Source organism: Salmo salar, chromosome ssa21 (assembly GCF_905237065.1).
Source record: "Salmo salar chromosome ssa21, Ssal_v3.1, whole genome shotgun sequence".
NCBI classification, from domain to species: Eukaryota; Metazoa; Chordata; class Actinopteri; order Salmoniformes; family Salmonidae; genus Salmo; species Salmo salar.
This window is the reverse complement of record NC_059462.1, coordinates 23,206,181-23,224,032: the sequence shown is the minus strand read 5'-3', so window position 1 is coordinate 23,224,032 and position 17,852 is coordinate 23,206,181. Positions and strand designations below refer to the sequence as shown.

The window sequence follows — 17,852 nt, the reverse complement described above, 5'->3', positions numbered from 1 at the left end:
TTACCTGTAGGACAATGAAGAACTTATAGCACGTTTATCATCAGTTGAAGTTGATATATATATATATATATATTTTTTTTTTACATTTTGTCAAGTGTGTTTCTCTCTTTTCTTACTTTATAGTTTTGTATAGTGTTTTGTTGTAGATTCTGTAGTGTGACTAGCTCTCTGTCTGTTTATACAGTTGTCTGGTGTATGGTGAAAGTGAAGTGAAATCATCATTGGCCATGCTTTGTGTGGCATGTTCGAGCGTACAGTGACAATTGTTATACGTCTATTACATGTCAAACCTGTGAAGTTTTTATAAAATATATTAGATGGAGATCCTTTAGTTAAACAAAGTGCTGTGTGTACATGTGTCTGTTTACTTCTGCCTATGTACAGTATATGTAGGTTTTGCATCAATTAAGTTAGAAAAATATTTTGTATTGGGAATATACTATAAATGTAACACTTATTAAATAAATTGGTAGAGAACTGAGGTGTGCCTTTTTTAAATTCTTAATACCAATGTTTTCATCTACACTGGTTCTCAGATGTTATTAATTAACAATAGCTTGAGACATGCATTAGATTAAAATGCTGATAGAGTGTTATTATATTGGTCCATTGACTTAATGCTGCAGTACAGAACAGTATGTAGTACAGTATGCTCCCGAGAGGCGCAGCGGTCTAAGGCACTGAATCGCAGTGCTAGAGGCGTCACTACAGACCCTGGTTAGATCCTGGGCTGTATCACAACCGGCCGTGATTGGGACTCCCATAGGGCAGCGCACAATTGGCCCAGTGTCGTCCAGGTTAGGGGAGGGTTTGGCCAGGGTTGGCCATTATTGTAAAATAAGAATGTGTTCTTAACTGACTTGCCTAGTTAAATAAAAATAAATACTTCTCTGCATGGTGGCACACACCTCTGAACATCTGCACTTTTCCCAATGTTTCTGTGGGTATACAGTACATCTGAATCTGGAGGTTCTGGTTGTAACCATTAATAACATCTGGAAGTTGACTCAGCACTGCAGACCGGACAGAGCATCTTGTTTAATTCAGTTGCGTGGATATGACCAAAGACTCCAGCACTAGTACCAAAGATAGTTAATCTGTGTCGTTTACAGTGGGATCAAATTAAGCATAGCGGGTTGAACAAGCAAGGAGGTGGGCAAAGCCAAGCACGAGCTAGCGAGACCCTATTGCCGCGTTGTAGTATGCATATATATATTTGAGGGAAACGCCTCTATGGAGTGCACAAACAACGCTTTTTTTTCTACTTTGGCAAGCCGTCAAGTCTATAAAACTTACTGCACTGTGTTCGTAACAGATTTTACTTTTGGGAACAGAAAATGTATTGAGATCAGATGTTCCATCGATGAGAAAATTGGCAGAACCGGCCCAGTTTCACCTCGTTCCATTTCCCACTACCCGCGACTGGACTTCCTCTCACTACCATATTTGGTTGTGAGAACGTAAACGGATGCTTCAGTTTTATAGCCCCTTTGATGTGTCTGGGTTATCCCTTCTGCCTGTGCTAGTACTCTCTTTGATATCATACAGGAAGAGCTAGAAATTATAACAATGGAAAATACAGTACACAGAAACAGGAGGGGAGGAGCGTAGGCTGGGGGACATGAACCACATTTCGCTTTATCTGATTGGACGGTCTTGACGAAACGGGCGGTTCTTCTACAGATTCATTGGGAAGTGAAAGCCTCAATGTCAAAGAAGCTTGTATCAGCTGTTTCAGACTATTCACCGATAAAAACATCAGCGACGGAGAAAAACAGTCGTCTGCCACTAAACCCTATGAAGATTGACGGATTTTACGGATAGGAACTCAAGGGCAGCGTCAAGCGGTTTTCAGGTAGCGAGCTAAAGGTACTTAGTTTGTTTTGTAAATAACTCAATGTGTGTGCTGCTGCCTATATTTGGAGACCATATATAGCTCACAGTTGCACAACAAAATGCAAAATTAACTTGTCGATTAGGATGGATACTGAAAAACACCGTATTTACAATGCCATCATCATCGTGGCACCTGTTGTTTACCTACTGCGAGTGTTGAATTACTTGTTGAATTAAATGCTAAGCCATACGTGATAGATTCAGGGCCTAGCGTTGTTTAGGCTACTGTATGTGGAGGCCAACTGTATGCTGACATTGGATGGTATGCAGGTTGCGTGCATGAAATTCTAGGTCTTCTGGGTTTTTGAAATAGTATGTAACTGCAGCCCGCAATTCGGGGCATTCCTGCTTGTGCCCTCGGGCCTCCCATTGGTTACTGCATTAACCCCCCCGCTGTGTACAGGAGCCCCTCCTGGACTAGCTAGCTAAGCTAGCACACATTGTCATCGTTCCCGCTTACCAAACCCCAGCCGTCATCATATGAACTGCAGGAAAACAGTGCCCATATAGCTATGTTTTCTCTCTTGTTGTGATGTGTGTTTTGTCCTATATTTATATTGTATTTACTTAAAAAAATGTTATCCCAAGCCCCGTCCCCGCAGGAGGCATTTTGACTTTTGGTAGGCCTTCATTGTAAATCATAATTTGTTCTTAACTGACTTGCCTAGTTAAATAATTAAATAAAAGCTAGCAACTGTTGTTGCCCCCGCGTTTTCTTCTGTGGGGTTTATCAGTGGTTGGCATCCAACTTTGTGGTGCATTACCGCCACCTACTGTACTGAAATTCCCCTGCCTCCCGCCTATATACCAGAGTCATAGCTTAAAAATGGACCAATAGAAGTATTTAGAGGGAACGCCCCGAATTGCAGGCTGCAGTTGCACCCTTCTCTTTTTAAACTGAGGTGATTTAGGAAAAGTCAACACCACCTCTCGTGCCCTCTCTCTTCACAGGAAATATGAACTCCCTACCAGGCAGGAGTGTGTCGCTGTGCAGACGCATGACAGCGGGCGCTATGAGGGTCCTCGCGGGCACAACGGGCCATCCTGATACTGTGGCCCGTGCGACCTGCCTCGAGGCTGTCAGAGTGTGCCACTCAGGCTCGAGCCGCAAGGGCAGCGTCAGCACCAAGAAGCGTGGCTATGACATCACCAGAAACCCCCACCTGAACAAGGTAAATCCCTAGACCACCACAGACAGTGCAGTGCCATCAGATGAAAAGCCACTGCACCCATTTAGACAATTGAGATTATATGTTGCAAAGTTAGTGTGTGTGGCTAGATACTTTGGGATTTTGTAAATTAGGCCCTTTCTGTACTCCCCCAGTGTCAGATGAACTCGTGGATACCATTTTTATGTCTCTGTCTCCAGTATGAAGGAAGTTGGAGGTAGTCTTGCGAACCAATGCTAACCAACGTTCGTGCAATGACTGGATGTCTATGGGTATAGTCATTGCGCAAATGCTAGTTAGCATTGGCTCGCAAAACTACCTGTAAGTATCAGGTCAGTCAAAGTTCCCATTGAGAAGAGAGCTTTAGGTAAAGGGGGTGTGGCTGTCTGGTTTGGAACATTATAGTAACATAGATATAAAGGGTGAAGAGTGAAAGGCAAGTATGGTTCTGATACTGATATTGTTTGCCCCTGCAGATGTAGGTTCAATTGGGCCTTGGGATCTCTGTAGCCTCTCTATAGCCCAGTCCAAAACGGGCCATGTGACACACCTCTTCGGGTTATTCTAGGTCATCGTGTTGACGCCAATGAGACTAAACTGGACAGGAAGTGTCCATTGTTAGAACTGCTGTTCTGCACTTTCTATGTGAGGAAAACATGATTCAAAAACACTATAAAAAAAAATCATTTTTAGACTGCCTTTTTTGTACACCAGACATGTTCATATTATAGGGTATAGGTGTTTTTAGTCTGCTCTTTGCATTACCCAACTCTATCGATCTATGAAGGTGTAATTGCCGTGGCTAGTCAGCTGTGCTTCCTTGATGGGTTTACTTTAGGGCCTCTAACTGCTTATCTATCTCAGAGGTGTGTGTGTGTGTGTGTGTGTGTGTGTGTGTGTGTGTGTGTGTGTGTGTGTGTGTGTGTGTGTGTGTGTGTGTGTCAGATTATGTAAGTGTGCGAATAATGTATTTCCATCTTGTGGTTGAATTACTTATGTCTTTGTTTGCACTTAATTTAAATGTTTGACTGTTTTTTATTTTTTTATTTCACCTTTATTTAACTAGGTAGGCCAGTTGAGAACAAGTTCTCATTTACAACTGTGACCTGGCCAAGATGAAGCAAAGCAGTGCGACACAAACAACAACACAGAGTTACACATGGAATAAATAAACATACAGTCAATAACACAATAGAAAAAGTATATATACAGTGTGTGCAAATGAGGTAAGATTAGGGAGGTAAGGCAATAAATAGGCCATAGTGGCGAAATAATTACAATATAGCAATTAAACACTGGAGTGATAGATGTGCAGAAGATGAATGTTAAAGTAGAGATACTGGGGTGCAAAGGGCTATTTACAGATGAGCTATGTACAGGTGCAGTGATCTGTGAGCTGCTCTGACAGCTGGTGCTTAAAGTTAGTGAAGGAGATATGAGTGTCCAGCTTCAGTGATTTTTGCAGTTCGTTCCAGTCATTGGCAGCAGAGAACTGGAAGGAAAGGCGGCCATAGGAGGAATTGGCTTTGGGGGTGACCAGTGAAATATACCTGCTGGAGCGCATGCTATGGGTGGGTGCTGCTATGGTGACCAGTGAGCTGAGATAAGGTGGGGCTTTACCTTGCGGAGACATGTAAGTTGTAGAAAGGGACCAATACATGACCTTTCATCCTCCAGACTACTGTTTCAAAGTCTGCTCTCAATTATGATCATTAATCTCTAACACAGTACAATTCACCCCTCAGCGTATTGAAGGACATTTTATATCACCAGTTATTAAAACATTTTAACAATCACACCATCAAACAGTTCTTAGGTTCTCACGAGTTCATCTGACTTGAGAAAAATCCCCTTTAACATCACATAGTATGAGAAAGCAGTGATTTTTTTTTTCTGCCATTAAAATCCTTGGGCAGGCCACCTAAGCATTTTTTGGGACGCCTAAATCCAAACAGTAAAAATAAAACAACACATAATGTATGTAGAAAAGATAATGGACCTACAGTGCATTCAGAAAGTATTCACACCCCTTGACTTTTTCCACATTTTGGTGTGTTAGTCTGAATTTAAAATGGAGTAAGCGTATATTTTATGTCACTGGCCTACACACAATGCCCAATTAATATCAAAGTGGAATTATGTTTTTCGAGCCTAAATAAGTTCAGGAGAAAAAATGTGCTTAAGAAGTCACATAATAAGTTGCATGGAGTCACTCTGTGCAATAATAATGTTTAACATGATTTTTGAATGACTACCTCATCTCTGTACCCCTCACATACAGATAATTGTAAGGTCCCTCAGTCGAGCAGTACATTTCAAACACAGATTCAACCACAAAGACCAGAGAGGGTTTCCAATGCCTTGCAAAGAAGGGCACCTATTGGTAAAAAAAAAAAAAAGCAGACAATGAATATCCCTTTGAGCATGTTGAAGTTATTAATTACACTTTGGTTGGTGTATCAATACACCCATTCACTACAAAGATACAGGTGTCCTTCCTAACTCAGTTGCCGGTAAGTTAGGAAACCGCAGGCAGAACAGTTGAAATTGGAGCAGCAGCACAACCATGTGGACTAGGGACAGCAAGGAGTCATCAGGCCAGATAGTCCTGAGGCATGGTCCTAGGGCTCAGGTCCTCCGAGAGAGAGAGAAAAAGAGAGAGAGCATACTTAAATTCACACAGGACAAAGGATAAGACGGGAGAAATACTCCAGATATAACAGACTGACCCTAGCTCCCCGACACAAACTATTGCAGCATAAATACTGGAGGCTGAGACGGGAGGGGTCGGGAGACACTGTGGCCCCGTCCGACGATACCCCCGGACAGGGCCAAACCAGGCAGGATATAACCCCACCCACTGCCATAGCACAGCCCTCACACCACTAGAGGGAGATCTTCAACCACTAACTTACCATCCTGAGACAAGACCGAGTATAGCCCATGAAGATCTCCCCCACGGCACAAACCCAAGGGGGGGCACCAACCCGGACAGGAAGATCACGTCAGTGACTCAACCCACTCAAGTGACGCACCCCTCCTAGGGACAGCATGGAAGAGCACCAGTAAGCCAGTGACTCAGCTCCTGTAATAGGGTTAGAGGCAGAGAATCCCAGTGGAGAGAGGGGGACCGGCCAGGCAGAGACGGCAAGGGTGGTTCGTTGCTCCAGTGCCTTTCCGTTCACATTCACACCCCTGGGCCAGACTACACTCAATCATAGGACCTACTGACGAGATGAGTCTTCAATAAAGACTTAAAGGTCGAGACTGAGTCTGCGTCTCTCACATGGATAGGCAGACCATTCCATAAAAATTTAGCTCTATAGGAGAAAGCCCTGCCTCCAGCTGTTTGCTTAGAAATTCTAGGGACAATAAGGAGGCCTGCGTCTTGTGACCGTAGCGTACGTGTAGGTATGTACGGCAGGACCAAATCGGAAAGATAGGTAGGAGCAAGCCCATGTAATGCTTTGTAGGTTAGCAGTAAAACCTTGAAATCAGCCCTAGCCTTAACAGGAAGCCAGTGTAGAGAGACTAGCACTGGAGTAATATGATACAACTTTTTTGTTCTAGTCAAGATTCTAGCATCCGTGTTTAGCACTAACTGAAGTTTATTTAGTGCTTTATCCAGGTAGCCGGAAAGTAGAGCATTGCAGTAGTCTAACCTAGAAGTGACAAGCATGGATAAATTTTTCTGCATTTTTGGACAGAAAGTTTCTGATTTTTGCAATGTTATGTAGATGGAAAAAAGCTGTCCTTGAAACAGTCTTGATATGTTCGACAAAAGAGAGATCAGGGTCCAGAGAAATGGAGAGGTCCTTCAGTTTTATTTGAGACGACTGTACATCCATCAAGATTAATTGTCAGATTCAACAGAAGATCTTTGTTTCTTGGGATCTAGAACTAGCATCTCTGTTTTGTCCGAGTTTAAAAGTAGAACATTTGCCACCATCCACTTCCTTACGTCTGAAACACAGGTTTCCAGGGAGGGCAATTTTGGGGCTTCACCATGTTTCATTGAAATGTACAGCTGTGTGTCATCTGCATAGCAGTGAAAGTTAACATTATGTTTCTGAATGACATCAAGAGGTAAAATTTAACAATAGTGGTCCTAAAACGGAGCCTTGAGGAACACCAACATTTACAGTTGATTTGCCAGAGGACAAACCATCCACAGAGACAAACTGATATCTTTCCGACAATGGCTGTGATAGGATAAAACTGAGGATTGTTCAACAACATTGTACTGTAGTTACTCCAAAATACTAACCTAACCTAATTGACAGAGTGAAAAGATGGAAGCTTGAACAGAATACAAATATTCAAAACCATGCATCCTGTTTGCTGAAAGGCACTAAAGTAATACTGCAAAACATGGGGCAAAGCACAAGTAGCCTAGTGGTTAGAGCGTTGAACTTGTAACTGGAAGGTTGCAAGATCGAATCCCAGAGCTGACAAGGTAAAAATCTGTCGTTCTGCCTCTGAACAAGGCATAAGCCACTGTTCCTAGGCCGTCATTGAAAATAAGAATTAAATAAAGGTAAAATAAAAAAGTGTTGCGTTAAGGGCAAATCCAATACAACACATTGCTGAGTACCACTCTCCAGATTTTCAAGCATAGTGGTGTCTGCATCCATGTTATGTGTATGCTTGTAATTGCTAAGGACTGGGGAGTTTTTCAGGATAAGAAAAGGAATGGAGCTAAGCACAGGCAAAATCCTAGAGGAAAACCTAGTTCAGTGTGCTTTCCACCAGACACTGGGAGATGAATTCACCTTTCAGAAGGACAATAACCAAAAACACATGGCCAAATCTACACTGGAGTTGCTTACCAAGAAGACGGTGAATGTTCCTGAGTGGTCGAGTTACAGTTTTGATTTAAATCTATAGTAAGACCTGAAAATGGTTGTCTTACAATGATCAACAACCAATTTGACAGAGCTTGAAGAATTTTGACAAGAATAATGTGCCAATGTTACACAATCCAGGTGTGGAAAGCTGCTAGAGACTTACACAGAAAGACTCACAGCTGTAATCGCTGCTGACGGTGTTTCTACAAAGTTTTGACTCGGGGGTGTGAATACTTATGCAAATGAAATATTTCCGCGTTTTCAATATATTAACAAAAATGTCTAAAACATATTTTCACTTTGTCATTATGGGGTATTGTGTGTAGATGGGTGAGGAAAATATATTTAATACATTTTAAATTAATGCTGTAACACAACAAAATGACGAATAAGTCAAGGGGTATGAATACTTTCTGAAGGCACTGTATATATTTTTTCAGAATATAATCTTTGAGTTCTAACAATCACCAAAATAAAAGCTAGACAGTCAGGGTGATTTGAAAATTCTAAAAAGAACACGCATTAGCCATTGCAAAATGCATGGAATTGCAGGAAATTAACTTTAGAACTACAACATTTTATCTCAGCTCCATGGCAGAATATGTAGACTAGCAGGACATTTGTTTTAAATTGCAACATTTTCTTTCAGCTCCATGTCAAAATGCATAGAATTACAGCAAACCTACTTTAAAACTGCAAAATATTATCTGAACTTTATGGATAAATTAGTAGAATGCATGAAATTGGCGTAAAGTCAACGTTTTCTCTACACCGCCAAGATGGGGGGGCCTCTAAAATGTTCTCTTAAATTCAGCCGCACCGATGGGCCGACCACACAGATTGCAACGCCACGCCCACCAACTAAGCCCCTTTTTGATCCAGAAACCCCTGAGTGTGTCACTGTGATTGACATTAACAGTTGTTTATTATTAATGGACCAAACCCCAGGTTTGGCAAAATGTACTACTATTGTGTTACATTAGACTATCACAACTTTACATAGTGACACTACAATAGTAGTACATTTACAGTAGTAAATTCCTGAAAATGTGATTTATTTCCATGACGAGCCTCTTGCTTTCTGAAGAATTCTTTCCATTTGAAGAAAGAAAGAAGAGCTAGAGCGAGTGTGTGAAAAAGTGGGAACACAAGAACACTGACGTGACAGAGTAGTGGCACTAAGCACAACCAGACCACAAAGTTGGGGTCCGGTCAGCCCAGTGAGCAGCTATATGAATTTCCCTACATGCAATAGGCCTAAAAAAAGGAATGCTCAAGACATGATCAGAACCACAACACAGCTAAAGCTCTAAAGCTTCTCTATTGAAGACAATACTTGTAAAAGCCTGATAACTGGGTGTTTATGTGAACAAGAGCTAGCTAGATCAATGCTAGCTAGACCAATGCTACAACATTGGATGGTGTCTGTTACACAGCGCTATCGTTGACCCTTTATGTTGGATGTGTGCGCCTCCACCCCCCTGCAGGGCATGGCCTTCACCCTGCAGGAGCGCCTGCAGCTGGGCATCCACGGCCTCCTGCCCCCCGTCTACCTCTCCCAGGACGTCCAGGTGCTCCGTATCATGAAGAGCTACGAGGGCCGCAACCCCCTCGACAAGTGAGCACATAACACACACACACACACACACACACACACATACTGTATGATGGCTAAAAATACACAGAAATACAGTAGCTTTCCTCCCCCTCGTATCACTTACTGGTCTCTGTTTCACCTTGTTCTGCACTCTCTCTCTCTCCATTTCTCTCTTTCTCTCTCTATTTCTCTTTCCATTTCTCTCTTTCTCCCTTTCCATTTCTCTCAATTTCTCTCTCCATTTCGCTCGCTCTCCCCCATTTCTCTCTCCCCTTTTCTCTATCAATTTCTCTCTTCCCCATTTCTCTCTCATTACTCTCTCTTCCCCCATTTCTCTCTCTATTTCTCCCCCCATTTCTCTCTCCCCCCCATTTTTTTCCTCTTTCTCCCCATTTTTCTCTATTTCTCTCTCTCCATTTCTCTTTCTCCCCATTTTTTCTCTTTCGCTCTCTCCATTTCTCTCTCTCTCTCCATTTCTCTCTCTCCCCATTTCTCTCTTTCCATTTCTCCCCCATTTCTCTCTCTCCATTTCTCTCTCCCCATTTCTCTCTTTCTTTCTCTCTCCCTATATTTCTCTCTCTATTTCTCTCTTTCTCTGTCTCCCCATTTTTCTCTCTCTCTCAGGTACATCTTGCTGATGACTCTGCAGGACAGGAATGAGAAGTTGTTTTACCGCCTGCTGACGTCTGATGTAGAGGAGTTCATGCCCATTGTCTATACCCCCACTGTAGGGCTGGCCTGCCAACAGTACGGACTGGCCTTCAGGAGACCACGGTTGGCATGAAACACACAGATACACGCACACACACACACCCAGTGAATTGTTGTGTGATGATAGTGGTTCTGAAGTGTTAGCATGTATCCCACAGAGGTCTCTTCATCACCATCCATGATAAAGGCCACATCGCCACCATGCTCAACTCCTGGCCTGAGGAGAACATCAAGGTAAGGAGTGCCTAACACACACACACTTTACTCCATGGTACAGGATGTGGACTTAAGGGTGTAAACAGCATAAGGCTCCCATAGGTGGAGACTACAAGTTTCACCATGTGAACCAAACCGTGTGTGTATCCCCAGGCCATTGTGGTGACGGACGGAGAGCGTATCCTGGGTCTGGGCGACCTGGGCAGTTACGGCATGGGCATCCCAGTGGGTAAACTGGCCCTGTACACGGCCTGCGGAGGAGTGCCACCCCAGCAGTGTCTACCAGTGCTGCTGGACGTAGGCACCGACAACCAGGTACTTCTAACAGGACACTCCAAGAAGCGTCCCTTTTTCAGGACCCTGTCTTTCAAAGATAATTCATAAAAATCCAAATAACTTCACAGATCTTCATTGTAAAGGGTTTAACCTCTCTGGGCTAGGCGGGACGAATTCGTCCCACCTACGCAACAGCCAGTCTAATCCAGTGGCGCGATTTTCAAATACCTTAGAAATGCTATTACTTCAATTTCTCAAACATATGACTATTTTACAGCATTTTAAAGACAAGACTCTCGTTAATCTAACCACACTGTCCGATTTCAAAAAGGCTTTACAACGAAAGCAAAACATTTTTCAAGCTAGCATATAATGTCACAAAAACCCAGAAGACAGCTAAATGCAGCACTAACCTTTGATCTTCATCAGATGACAACCCTAGGACATTATGTTATACAATACATGCATGTTTTGTTCAATCAAGTTCATATTTATATCAAAAACCAGCTTTTTTACATTAGCATGTGACGTTCAGAACTAGCATACCCCCCGCAAATCTCCGGTGAATTTACTAAATTACTCACGATAAACGTTCACAAAAAACATACATTATTTTAAGAATTATAGATACAGAACTCCTCTATACACTCGATATGTCCGATTTTAAAATAGCTTTTCGGTGAAAGCACATTTTGCAATATTCTCAGTAGATAGCCCAGCCATCACGGCTAGCCATTTAGACACCGACCAAGTTTAGCCCTGACCAAACTCCGATTTACTATTACAAAAGTTTGATTACCTTTGTTGTCTTCGTCAGAATGCACTCCCAGGACTGCTACTTCAATAACAAATGTTGGTTTGGTCCAAAATAATCCATCGTTATATCCGAATAGCGGCGTTTTGTTCGTGCGTTCCAGACACTATCCGAAATGGTAAATCAGGGTCGCGAGCATGGCGCAATTCGTGACAAAAAAATTCTAAATATTCCATTACCGTACTTCGAAGCATGTCAACCGCTGTTTAAAATCCATTTTTATGCCATTTTTCTCGTAAAAAAGCGATAATATTCCGACCGGGAATCTCCTTTTAGGTAAACAGAGGAAAGAAAACAAAGCTTTCGGTCGACGCGGGCACGAGCCTGAGTCTCACAGTACTGTAACCAGCCACTACCCAAACACGCTACTTTGTTTCAGCCAGAGCCTGCAAAGCCACGATTCAGCTTTTTGCCGCCTTCTGAGAGCCCATGTGAGCCGTAGGAAGTGTCACGTAACAGCAGAGATCCTTTGTAATGGATAGAGATAATCAAGAAGGGGAAGAAATTGTCAGACATGCCACTTCCTGTACAGAATCTTCTCAGGTTTTGACCTGCCATTTGAGTTCTGTTATACTCACAGACACCATTCAAACAGTTTTAGAAACTTTGGAGTGTTTTCTATCCAAAGCCAATAATTATATGCATATTCTAGTTACTGGGCAGGAGTAGTAACCAGATTAAATCGGTTACGTTTTTTATCCAGCCGTGTCAATACTGCCCCCTAGCCCTAACAGGTTAAACACTGTTCCCCATGCTTGTTCAATGAACCATAAACAATTAATGAACTTGCACCTGTGGAATGGTTGTTAAGACATTAAAAGCTTACAGACGGTAGGCAATTAAGGTCACAGCTATGAAAACTTAGGACACTAAAGAGGCCTTTCTACTGACTCTGAAAAACACCAAAAGAAAGATGCCCAGGGTCCCTGCTCATCTGCGTGAACGTGCCTTAGGCATGTTGCAAGGAGGCATGAGGACTGCAGATGTGGCCAGGGCAATAAATTGCAATGTCCATACTGTGAGACGTCTAAGATAGCGAGACAGGAAGGACAGCTGATCGTCCTCGCAGTGGCAGAACACGTGTAACAACACCTGCACAGGATCGGTACATCTGAACATCACACCTGCGGGACAGGTACAGGATGGCAACAACAACTACTCGAGTTACACCAGGAACGCACAATCCCTCCATCAGTGCTCAGGCTGTCCGCAATAGGCTGAGAGAGGCTGGACTGCGGGCTTGTAGGCCTGTTGTCTGGTGAGGACCTGCCTTACATCACCGGCAACAATGTTGCCTATGTGCACAAACCCACCGTCGCTGTACCAGACAGGACAGGCAAAAAGTGCTCTTCACTGACGAGTCACAGTTTTGTCTCACCAGGGGTGATGGTTGGATTTGCGTTTATCAGCGAAGGAATGAGCGTTACACCGAGGCCTATACTCTGGAGCGGGATTGATTTGGAGGTGGTGGGTCCGTCATGGTCTGGGGCGGTGTGTCACAGCATCATCGGACTGAACTTTTTGTCATTGCAAGCAATTTCCGTGCTGTGCGTTACAGGGAAGACATCCTCCTCCCTCATGTGGTACCCTTCCTGCAGGCTCATCCTGACATGACAATGCCACCAGCCTGACAATGCCACCAGCCATACTGCTCGTTCTGTGCGTGAGTTCCTGCAAGACAGAAATGTCAGTGTTCTGCCATGGCCAGCGAAGAGCCCAGATCTCAATCCCATTGAGCATGTCTGGGACCTGTTGGATCAGAGGGTGAGGGCTAGGGACATTTCCCCCCCAGAAATGTCCGGGAACTTGCAGGTACCTTGGTGGAAGAGTGGGGCAACATCTCACAGCAGGAACGGGCAAATCTGGTGCAGTCCGTGAGGAGATGCACTGCGGTACTTAATGCAGCTGGTGGCCACACCAGATACCGACTGTTACTTTTGATTTTGACCCCGCCTTGTTCAGGGACACATTATTCAATTTCTGTTAGTCACATGTCTGTGGAACTTGTTCACTTTGTCTCAGTTGTTGAATCTTGTTATCTTCTTACAGATATTAACACATGTTAAGTTTGCTGAGTTTATATCTTACCTAGTGAACTAAATATGCTGCTGGTAGTTGTATGGCAGTGAGATCTAAGTAGGGTTAAGGTAAGAATACAATAATTTTGGGATTCACCAAGATTGCATAACAGTGTTGTTCAATTCCAAATGGACCCCTAGCCCCTCCCCCCTCTTGTAGCTCTGAAGGGGTTGGACAGGTGCTAGATGTTGTTTTGGAATTCAGGGCTCCACTATCACTTAGTTACTTCCCTTATTTCCTGGAGGCCCTCGTCATAGAGCTTGAGGGTGAAATGTTATTTTTGATCAGGCACTCCTGGAAGACCCCCTGTACATCGGCCTGAAGCATAAGAGGATCAGAGGAAAGGAGTACGATGACCTCATCGATGAGTTCATGCAGGCAGTTACTGACAAGTGGGTAGTGTGTGTGTGTGTGTGTGTGTGTGTGTGTGTGTGTGTGTGTGTGTGTGTGTGTGGTTTGACTGACTGTTCACTGCTCCACGGAATGCAGGTATGGAATGAACTGTCTGATCCAGTTTGAGGACTTTGCCAACTCCAACGCCTTCCGCCTCCTCAACAAATACCGCAACCGCTACTGCACCTTCAACGACGACATCCAAGGTAACTCTCTCTTTTTCCCTGTCAAATCTACTCGCACTCCATACACCTTATTTGCTGTGTGGATGACTGAAGCCCTCCTGTGGTATTAGTCAGAGACACATAGAGTTTTGTGTACTGTTGAAGAATGGATGTGCAAAACCATTCTGATTTCTGAGAACAACCGTATAACCCATCCCTTGTGTTTCTCACCCTCTCTCTTATTTCTCCTGTGCTCGTCTCTTTCTCTCCCTGTCTCACTCACTCTCTCCCAGGCACAGCCTCAGTAGCAGTAGCTGGGGTGTTGGCTGCTCTGAAAATCACCAAGAACAAACTGTCAGACCACACCTTTGTGTTCCAGGGGGCCGGGGAGGTAAGAGGACAAACGTGCTGATCTGTGTTCATTATAAACTCCAAAACATGTTGATTTTTGGAAACCTCACTCTCTTTAATCGAGCCTTGAAAGATAACACAAGAATGCAGATGAAATGGCTTGAAAATCATCATGTTGCATGGCAGTGATTGGGTAGATTGCTTAGTAGCAGGATGCATCATGGAACTGTCTTTTTTACAATGATGTCATATTTGAGTAAAAGTAAAGATGCCTTAATAGAAAATGACTCAAAAGTAAATGTAATTGCAAAAATATTTTTGCAAGTATCAAAAGTATGTTATTTCAGATTCCTTAGGTTAAGCAGACCAGATGGCATAATTTTTACAAAAATATTTTTTTTACTAATAGCCAGGGGCACACTCCAACACTCAGACATCATGTACAAACGAAGCGTGTGTTTAGTGAGTCTGCCAGATCAGAGGCTGACCAGGGATTTCTCTTGATAAGTGTGTGAATTTGACAATTTTTTATGTCCTGTTAAGTAGTACAAATGTAAGAAGTACAGTGCCTTGCGAAAGTATTCGGCCCCCTTGAACTTTGACCTTTTGCCACATTTCAGGCTTCAAACATAAAGATATAAAACTGTAATTTTTTGTGAAGAATCAACAACAAGTGGGACACAATTATGAAGTGGAACGAAATTTATTGGATATTTCAAACTTTTTTAACAAATAAAAAGACTGAAAAATTGGCCGTGCACAATTATTCAGCCCCTTTACTTTGTGCAGCAAACTCTCTCCAGAAGTTCAATGAGGATCTCTGAATGATCCAATGTTGACCTAAATGACTAATAGAATCCACCTGTTTGTAATCAAGTCTCCGTATAAATGCACCTGCTCTGTGATAGTCTCAGAGGTCCGTTTAAAGCGCAGAGAGCATTATGAAGAACAAGGAACACACCAGGCAGGTCCGAGATACTGTTGTGGTGAAGTTTAAAGCCGGATTTGGATACAAAAAAAAATCCCAAGCTTTAAACATCCCAAGGAGCACTGTGCAAGCGATAATATTGAAATGGAAGGAGTATCAGACCACTGCAAATCTACGAAGACCCGGCCGTCCCTCTAAACTTTCAGCTCATACAAGGAGAAGACTGATCAGAGATGCAGCCAAGAGGCCCATGATCACTCTGGATGAACTGCAGAGATCTACAGCTGAGGTGGGAGACTCTGTCCATAGGACAACAATCAGTCGTATACTGCACAAATCTGGCCTTTATGGAAGAGTGGCAAGAAGAAAGCCATTTCTTAAAGATATCCATAAAAAGTGTTGTTTAAAGTTTGCCACTAGCCACCTGGGAGACACACCAAACATGTGGAAGAAGGTGCTCTGGTCAGATGAAACCAAAATCGAACTTTTTGGCAACAATGCAAAACGTTATGTTTGGCGTAAAAGCAACACAGCTCATCACCCTGAACACACCATCCCCACTGTCAAACATGGTGGTGGCAGCATCATGGTTTGGGCCTGCTTTTCTTCAGCAGGGGCAGGGAAGATGGTTAAAATTGATGGGAAGATGGATGGAGCCAAATACAGGACCATTCTGGAAGAAACCCTGATGGAGTCTGCAAAAGACCTGAGACTGGGACGGAGATTTGTCTTCCAACAAGACAATGATCCAAAACATAAAGCAAAATCTACAATGGAATGGTTCACAAATAAACATATCCAGGTGTTAGAATGGCCAAGTCAAAGTCCAGACCTGAATCCAATCGAGAATCTGTGGAAAGAACTGAAAACTGCTGTTCACAAACGCTCTCCATCCAACCTCACTGAGCTCGAGCTGTTTTGCAAGGAGGAATGGGCAAAAATTTCAGTCTCTCGATGTGCAAAACTGAGAGACATACCCCAAGCGACTTACAGCTGTAATCGCAGCAAAAGGTGGCGCTACAAAGTATTAACTTAAGGGGGCTGAATAATTTTGCACGCCCAATTTTTCAGTTTATTTGTTCAAAAAGTTTTAAATATCCAATAAATTTCGTTCCACTTCATGATTGTGTCCAACTTGTTGTTGATTCTTCACAAAAAATTACAGTTTTATATCTTTATGTTTGAAGCCTGAAATGTGGCAAAAGTTCAAAGTTCAAGGGGGCCGAATACTTTCGCAAGGCACTGTACTTTTGGGTATCAGGGAAAATGTATGGAGTTAAAAGGACATTATTTTCTTTAGGAATGTAGTGAAGTAAAAGTTGTCAAATATAAATACCCCCAAAATCGACTTAAGGAGAAGTTAAGTATTTTTTATTTAAGGACTTTACCACTGCTTTTTTTTTTTATTACCCAGGCTGCACTGGGCATTGCCCACTTGCTAATCATGGCCATGGCAAAGGAGGGGGTGTCGGCCACGGAAGCCGCAAAGAAGATCTGGATGGTCGACTCCAGGGGCCTCATCGTCAAGGTAACAGAAATACCATATTATCATAGCTAACGTCCTAATACACTTGAATAGCTTCAAAACGCTGATCTAATCAGCCTTCTGAGCTGTCCACCAAGACATTGGTCATGTTCAGTAGGATGCAATGTTACAGAACTTTCAGATAGAAAGATCATGTAGATCAGTTATGCTGCACTGTCATGTAGAATGGGGAATAATATCAGTCAGTTCTATGGGCAACGTTCAGAACGTTACGGCCTCCTGAACTGTATCCAGTTGTATGTCAGACTGACTGACGTTACCATGGTGTGACCCACAGGGCAGAGGAAACCTGAACCATGAGAAGGAGGAGTTTGCCCACGACCACGCCCACATCAAGACCCTGGAGGAGGTGGTGCACACCATCAAGCCCACCGCCCTCATCGGTCAGTCACCATGATCACGTATTGTCTCACCAGTGTAACTAAGGCTCATCTGTCATGTACAGAATGTTTCTTTAGAAACAGACCAGAAATGGACACTGGACAGAAACTCAACATTGCAGAGCATCTCAGGAAGATGTGTGTTTTGTTCTCACACTCAGTACTCTTATTTTTTATTTATTTTTATTTCCTGTGTGCAGGAGTGGCGGCCATCGGAGGGGCGTTTACTGAGAAGATCATCAAGGACATGGCGTCCTTCAACGAGAGGCCCATCATCTTCGCCCTGAGTAACCCCACCAGCAAGGCAGAGTGCACCGCTGAACAGTGCTACCAACTCACCAAGGTACTGAAACTCTGACCCTAACCTTGAGAATAGACATTCACTCACTGTTCCATTGTTTGAGTGCCAATCAATGTACGCTTACTAAATATCCTTGCTGTCATAGAAATGGAATGATCTGAAATAGTTAAGGCTCTCTCATGGT

The 17,852-nt window shown here is 43.2% G+C and overlaps 1 protein-coding gene across 2 annotated transcripts in view; it reads left to right on the top strand.

The window, feature by feature from the left end:
• The first annotated feature begins 1,567 nt into the window (after positions 1-1,567).
• The window catches only part of me3 (malic enzyme 3, NADP(+)-dependent, mitochondrial), a 27,605-nt gene continuing 11,320 nt past the window's right edge, over positions 1,568-17,852 (top strand). Inside the window, exons 1-12 of one of the 2 annotated variants that reach the window (XM_014164545.2) lie at positions 1,568-1,869; positions 2,848-3,068; positions 9,400-9,530; positions 10,134-10,283; positions 10,379-10,454; positions 10,590-10,751; positions 13,894-13,997; positions 14,095-14,204; positions 14,456-14,553; positions 16,856-16,969; positions 17,265-17,370; positions 17,568-17,710. In XM_014164545.2, coding sequence (XP_014020020.1) covers positions 2,853-3,068; positions 9,400-9,530; positions 10,134-10,283; positions 10,379-10,454; positions 10,590-10,751; positions 13,894-13,997; positions 14,095-14,204; positions 14,456-14,553; positions 16,856-16,969; positions 17,265-17,370; positions 17,568-17,710 — 1,410 coding nt within the window. In that variant the 5' untranslated portion in view covers positions 1,568-1,869; positions 2,848-2,852. The remainder of the gene's footprint in view (positions 1,870-2,847; positions 3,069-9,399; positions 9,531-10,133; positions 10,284-10,378; positions 10,455-10,589; positions 10,752-13,893; positions 13,998-14,094; positions 14,205-14,455; positions 14,554-16,855; positions 16,970-17,264; positions 17,371-17,567; positions 17,711-17,852) is intronic. The other variant, XM_014164546.2, reaches the window with a different exon arrangement.